Source organism: Macadamia integrifolia, chromosome 7, assembly GCF_013358625.1.
Source record: "Macadamia integrifolia cultivar HAES 741 chromosome 7, SCU_Mint_v3, whole genome shotgun sequence".
NCBI lineage: Eukaryota > Viridiplantae > Streptophyta > Magnoliopsida > Proteales > Proteaceae > Macadamia > Macadamia integrifolia.
The window spans coordinates 23,650,505-23,657,476 of record NC_056563.1 but is presented as its reverse complement, the minus strand read 5'-3'; the positions used below and the strand labels follow the sequence as shown (position 1 = coordinate 23,657,476).

General features: G+C 38.6%; 1 protein-coding gene across 1 annotated transcript; it reads left to right on the top strand.

Moving 5' to 3' along the window:
* The first annotated feature begins 454 nt into the window (after positions 1-454).
* On the top strand, positions 455-6,972 carry LOC122083516 (soluble inorganic pyrophosphatase 6, chloroplastic-like). Its single transcript, XM_042651353.1, has 6 exons — positions 455-807; positions 2,077-2,237; positions 3,377-3,477; positions 3,681-3,862; positions 5,991-6,089; positions 6,721-6,972. Exons 1-6 carry the CDS (start codon positions 535-537, stop codon positions 6,811-6,813), a joined length of 909 nt encoding a protein of 302 aa, XP_042507287.1. The 5' UTR covers positions 455-534; the 3' UTR covers positions 6,814-6,972.

Genomic DNA, 6,972 nt, shown 5'->3' with positions numbered 1-6,972 from the left:
TAAAACGTTTATATTTTTTAAAATCCGTTTTTTACTGTCAAAAAAAGGGTACGGCGTTTATAACGGCAAAAAAACTTCAAATAGCCCCGTTCCCGTTTTCTACCGACTTTCTGTGAAAAATTCGACAAACGACGTTTAAAACGGCAAAAAAACGGGACGCTGTTTTAAACGCGTTTTAAACGCGAATAAACTAACTAGGGTTGGAACCTTCGCGGTAAATCACAGCAGCAGCAGTAGGTATGCTGGGCCCACATAAATCACTGGATTTGAATATTATATCTTGCGATTAGAGGGAATATGCTTAAGGAATGGCACGCCCATGACACAATAACTCCTTCCGTGGACCACAAAGAGACATTTGGATTCCAACACGTCGTGTTAGTTATATAGGACAAGATTCCGATCGAACGGTAGATGACCGAAGTGTATTCCATTTGGCTTCAATGTGTAGCGTCTTGCCACCAAGTCCGAGTAGAGCTTGTTGAAGGCCAAAGTTTCGTGGTTGATAACAGTAGCAGAGTTTTCAGTGCAGAAATGGCGGCCACCAGAGTGATAGCTACAGCAGGAGGACTGCTTCATCAAGGCAACACCACCACTTGTCTCCTCCTCAAGCAGACCTTCTCGTTAAGGCCTGGACCTCGCAATCTCTACCTCAACAATCTCAATTTCAATCTCAATCTCAGCAGATCACCTAAGAGGCTCTTCACTTGCAGAGCTCTCCAGGCTCCCCAATTCCAAACAAAAGAAGAGGGACAACCTGAAACCTTTGGTTACAGAGTCTTCTTTGTCGACAATTATGGCAAAAAGGTATTTTCTTTTAATCAATGGCCCATATTTCCGTTGTTTTTTAGTTTGGTGCGTTTCTTTCTGATTCTTTTGATTAGGAAATAGTGTAGTAGGTAGTTTATGGATGGAATTCGCCATGAACTTCGGTTCACTGTTCACCTATGCTGTTTTTTGGTGATATTTGTCGACCCAGTTCTTCATCTGTAGTTAAATGGAGCAAATTCTTTAAATTCAACTAATTTTGAAATGAGCTAAAATACTTTTATGCAATCAGAGCGTGAAAATTTAAAATTTGGAGATTCCGAGCATTGCCGCGATCCCATGTTAATAATTATCTGCTTTCTCTAGTGGGTAGATTGACCTGAAGTTCTCGATTCTGTTCCAACTGGAGGGTGCTGTGATTCTCTCTTTCAATTACCAGTTATGACAATGCTGATGAACTAACCCTTCGTGGGGGGAAGAGAGGGGAGGAGTAGGGGAAGACTTGTCTATGTGCTGTGATTCTCTCTTCAATTACCAGTTATGACAATGCTGATGAACTAACCCTTCGTAAGGGAAAGAGAGGGGAGGAGTAGAGGAAGACTTGTCTATGTGCTGTGATTCTCTCTTTCAATTACCAGTTATGACAATGCTGATGAACTAAACCTTCGTACGGGGAAGAGGGGTGGAGTAGAGGAAGACTTGTCTATGGGCTAGCTTCCTAGTTGGTGCCGCACTTTTGAATCACCTAAGGGTACTAGGGTAGCAATCAAGTTTTTTGGATCAGTATGGTTCAACCCGGTAGAGATATGTGGAACTTTCAACCTATCATTTGTGAGACCTAAAATATCCAGAGGTACATTTATAAGGATAGCATCGACATAGGTCTATGTGTTGGGTTGGAGAAATTCTATCGCCAGTCATTCATCACTGGGTGATGATCATCTATGGTTTCCAATTTCCATTTCAATTAAAAAGGAGTATGAGCATGAACACTCAAGAGTGGTTTGCTTCGATTAAATAATTTATTTTTTTGGGGGAGCGGGGTGTCTAGAGCTCTTTGTCAGGTTTCTGATTTGTCCTTATTTTAGAGGACAATTTACCAGTAAGTGAAATCTCAATTTTTTTCTGAAAAACAAGGTAAAATTGCTTCCCTTCCCACCACCTTTTTTTTTTTTTTTTTTTTCGAAAAGGGATTGGATGATTTGTGTGTAGTCATACTTATAGGTTGTGTGGGATTCAGCTTGTTGCTGAGTAAGATGTTATCAAGTTGCCTACCAACTCAAAAATGAGGTATTTACTACTGTGCAGGTTTCCCCTTGGCATGACATACCATTGCAATTGGGTGATGGAGCTTTTAATTTTATTGTCGAAATTCCAAAAGACACAAGTGCAAAGATGGAGGTTGCTACTGATGAGCCATATACTCCGATAAAGCAGGACACAAAGAAAGGGAAACTTCGATTCTATCCGTAAGTGTTAACCACCTACCTCTCCACTGATTTTTTTCAATTTTTTTTGGTCAAGATACTTAAAGTTAATCAATAACAAATTTATCAAAAAATCATCAACAAATTGTCATGTGAATAGATGCAAGGATACCTGTTCGTTAATAGGCAGTAGTAGTGGTTGATGTTGCATATATATAAGCAATTTGTGGTTCATTATGCTCTTATTTTTCTAATTTTGTCTGCTTCATGTAATATGAAATTGTATAGTTGGTGCAAGACTGCAAGGTACATCCTAGATACGGTTGTCAACTGGTGGCTGGCACCTACACCGTGTGCAGCATATATGATCCTCATTGATTCTCCAGTGCTTGCCTTACCATCTTTGTTAATTGTTGTCTTTAAGAAGAATGGATGGGAGAGGGCTGTTTCTAAACAGCTTTAACATATGTGACTACTGGCTCTTGTGCCTCTCCATTTGCGTCATGAGCTTGTGTTGTTTTTTTTACTTGTTTTGAGACAAGTCTTACTTCCGTATAGGTGGGTGTAATTGAATGAATATTTTCTGATAGTTTTTTTGTTTTTAGGTTGTAATATCATATACGTGTTATTTATTTATTTTTATTAATTATTTTAATTTTCTAATGCCAACTTGCTGTATGTTATGCTGCATTGGTTGCCTCCCTGCGAAGACTGGGAAGGGAAAGCCATTACTCTGGAATATTCATTTGGTATTTGCGGGGAAAGAAACAGACACCCGAGTACAATTTTGGCAAATTAATTCCCAGTAACTGTTCTCCACAGGAAAGGTGAAACACAACTGAGAAAGGAAAGTCAAGGAATGTCCTTCCCTATGGCACCAAGCTAGCTTGGTGAGGGAAACCCTTCTGTTACCTTCTGTTATAAGCCAAACATAGACCTAGATTTACTCAGTGTGCTATATTATATAGGACTTGGTCTATAAATACTAATATTTAACCCAGAATTCGCAGGGCTAAGTATAAATCTGTCTCGCCATATTTCAGTGATTATGCTTCCTAGCTCTTCTGTGTATTTGGTATATTTTTATTGACCGGATCATTGGTTTCAAACACTTTTGGTATCTCTTTAGTAAGATGATATTCCATTTTTCTGAACCACATATGGTTCTCTTTTTTTCTCAGCTACAACATAAACTGGAATTATGGATTGCTTCCACAGACATGGGAGGACCCATCGTTTGCAAATTCTGAAGTTGAGGGGGCACTAGGAGATAATGATCCTGGTATGTCTATGTCCACACTTTTCTCCTTTTATCCTTCTGTTCATTGCCCCTTCTAAACAAAAGGGAAAGGTTTCCTGGTCTGTGCAGACAAGGAAACTCAATGGTGTATAATTTTGTGCAAGTTGCTGCTTTTGATAAGAAATGGCAAGTTTATAATTTACAAAAATGGAACAAGTTTTTAATTTGTCTTTTTCAACTTTCAGTTGATGTTGTTGAGATTGGTGAACACCGGGGAAAGATTGGTGAGATACTCAAGGTCAAACCCTTAGCTGCTTTGGCCATGATTGATGAGGGGGAGCTTGACTGGAAAATAGTTGCGATCTCGTTAGATGACCCAAAAGCTTCACTTGTGAATGATATTGATGACGTTGAGAAACATTTCCCGGTATGTGCAATGCTCTTTCTGCTCAATGGGTTTTCTACATATAGTAGACTGTTGTAGAACTGGCCCTCCATATTCCATCCAACATGCCTAGTTATGTCATGATAGAATCTTTTGATAATAGTGATCAAACAATGTACAAAAAGCTCACATTGTATTTCATTGTGTAGATGATATCCATAACTCCACTCTATTAAATCCACCTTCAGATTCAGCAGAACCTTGAAGCCTATAAGTATACGAAAGGGAAAGTTGTCTGTATAGAAACAGAGAGATAAAAGAAAGTTATATCTGTAGCCTAGTGATTGAAAGAAAATTTGTTTATATGGCTGGAAAATCATTTACCTTGCTACCTTGAGTTTTATGCTTTGGTCTCACTTCACCGTATGGGTACTGTTGTGTTGCATTTTTTAGCAAACAAAGGATCAGGAATAGAATTTCTTTTCAAACGTGCCGGGGTGGTGGTGGTGGTGGTGGTAGGGTCTTTCTACTGGAACTGGACTTCTATGAGTTGTACTGTAAACCTTAAAAACTTTATCCTTCTCTTGGTTGTCATCTAATTCTCCAAGATGAAATAGAATAATAATGTGTAAAGCAGGTCAAGCTGTACAATACATGACTTAACATCTCGAGGTACCTTCTATAGCCAAAGATTTGAATATATCATTTGTTTGGGAATATTGGAAATTGGCATCTGTATGCTAATACAATTGATGGATTGGAATTTCAAGTGTGAAACCTGTCCCCTATTAAGGTTAAAAAGCATTAAGCCAAGGGGATCACAATCTCATCTTCTTGCTATTATTCTTCAGGTTAATTTAGCATAACAGTAAACAAACCAAATTGGAAAAATCCATTTTATAGGGAAATGGAACAAAAGATTGCGAATTAAATCGGGTAGATGCTTAAGACACATAAAGATTAGTTGTTATGGTTGGACGTCTATCAAATTGTAATTCATCCAAGTCTGAAGCCAAGCTTATAGATGAACAATGTTATTGAGTGAAATGGAATATGACACATTGAACTGAATGAAATGGAAATAGGCTCTGTTACCGGAGGTTTCACCTCTGACCTTTCACTCTTTGGACCAGAGGCACCTATCCCCCTTCATCCATCTGTCTTGTCTGGACAGAACCTCCGACCTTTCACTCTTTGGACCAGAGAAACCTATCCCCTTTCATCCATCTGTCTTGTCTGTTCTGTCTGTCCGTTAAAGTATTTCCTTCCAAGGAAAATTATTGAAGTATTGTAGGATAAAGTATTGGACAATTGCTTGGTAGGCCCTTTGAAAGCTTGGTGAAATGATTGAGCATTATATAAAAGGATCTTGAAGTTAAAATGATGGACTACCTTTTGAGCCTCAGGAAGCTTTTTGATATGCTTGGAGACATCTCAGAATTTCTTTGTGGAGAGGGGCAATATCACTGCATACTCAATTACTTTATGTTCAGGAAAACTAGAACTTCAAAAGGTGTGTGTGAATTAAGTCTGTTGATGTCCCAGGAAGGACTTCCCCATTGGATGTCATTAATATGTTGATTGGTCTCTGACTTTTCTGATCCCAGAGTAACCCGTCCTTGGAAGGAACTTTTCAGTTAAGAGAAAAACATTACCGGACTTGAGAAAATGAAGAACGACTAAAAGAAGCAAATCTGACGAATATACAATAAAGAGGTCGTGGATTGGATATCACAAGCAGCATCTGGTCCTATTGCCTTCAGATATCTGCTAGATCCATTTATAGATCTACTATATGTTGCTAAAATATCTCAACTTTGGTGATATTAGCTCCTTGAGTCATGAACCAGAGGAAGTGATTTCAATGTTTTTAAAAAGAATTGTCATTAAGATTGCAGTCATCCAATTGACCACAATTGTTTCTCGCAATCAAGAATATATAGAAAGAATGAGGAAAAAAATGGTGAATGTTACAGAAAGGAGTCTTAGGATTAATATTGTTAATACCTGTTGATATTTGCTTGTCATTCTCATTTTTTACTGAGCTTGTTGAGCGAGGGAGCAAACTTTGGCTCTTGTCTAGCATGTGAAATATTTTGTCTTAGTATCCAAAACATTTTCCATTGTTTTTTACATAGATGCTTGGTTTAATATGGAAATTGGTCTCCAGGGCACTCTGACTGCAATTAGGGACTGGTTCAGAGACTACAAGATCCCAGATGGCAAACCTGCTAACAAGTTTGGTCTTGGCAACAAGGCTGCAAACAAGGTAAATTCAGGTTCCTTTGTTGCTTTGCTATGTTTGAACACCTCTTTATGTTATTATCAAATTGCATGATTTATGGAATTACAAAAGTGCTTGCTACCCCAGAAGGGGTCAGGCTAGTCCCTTCCACCCTTCAACCCCACAGTACAAGAAAATGCCTCAACGTGTTTGGTATTTTGTCCATGTGGAGAGTGTGAAGCTAAGGCATGGGAGGATGAAGTGCTTCAATTGACCTTTTCTATCATGAGTGCAGCTTTAATTGGAAAGAGTAAAACATGATAGAAGGGTAAGATTATCCTAAGTAAACTGAAAAAATATTTTTCGTGCGTGGGTAATGGCTTGGAAAAATAAGGATATATGGTTGAATCACACTTGATATCAGAGTATTTTAAAATTTGCAATTGACAAACTTGAGGCTTGAAAATCAGGACCATGGAGAGTGTGTAGTAATGGTAAAAGCATCAAATTATTCCACGTGGAACAATTAAATGGGTCGTTTTGACCAACACCAACCCCCTTCCACTCCCCCCCCCCCCCCCACCACCTCAAAAAAACAAAAAACAAAAAAACACTATGGTGCTATGTAATCCTTTGGTTTGTGATTTTAATTGTCTTTTGCTCTGTGGACATGCAGGATTTTGCATTAAAAGTCATCACTGAGACAAATGAAGCTTGGGCTAAACTGGTCAAGAGATCCATTCCCTCCGGAGAACTTTCACTCGTGTAAATACCATTCCTCATTTATTTGTAGAGTCGAAACTTAACAGTGCTGCTGCTCGTCCTTAAATGGACCCATCATTAATCTTATTCCTTTGGGTGAGCGAGACCCTGGAGAGCATCTTTTACTTGTTTGGATCATCAGATAATTGGCATCTTTTTCTTGTTA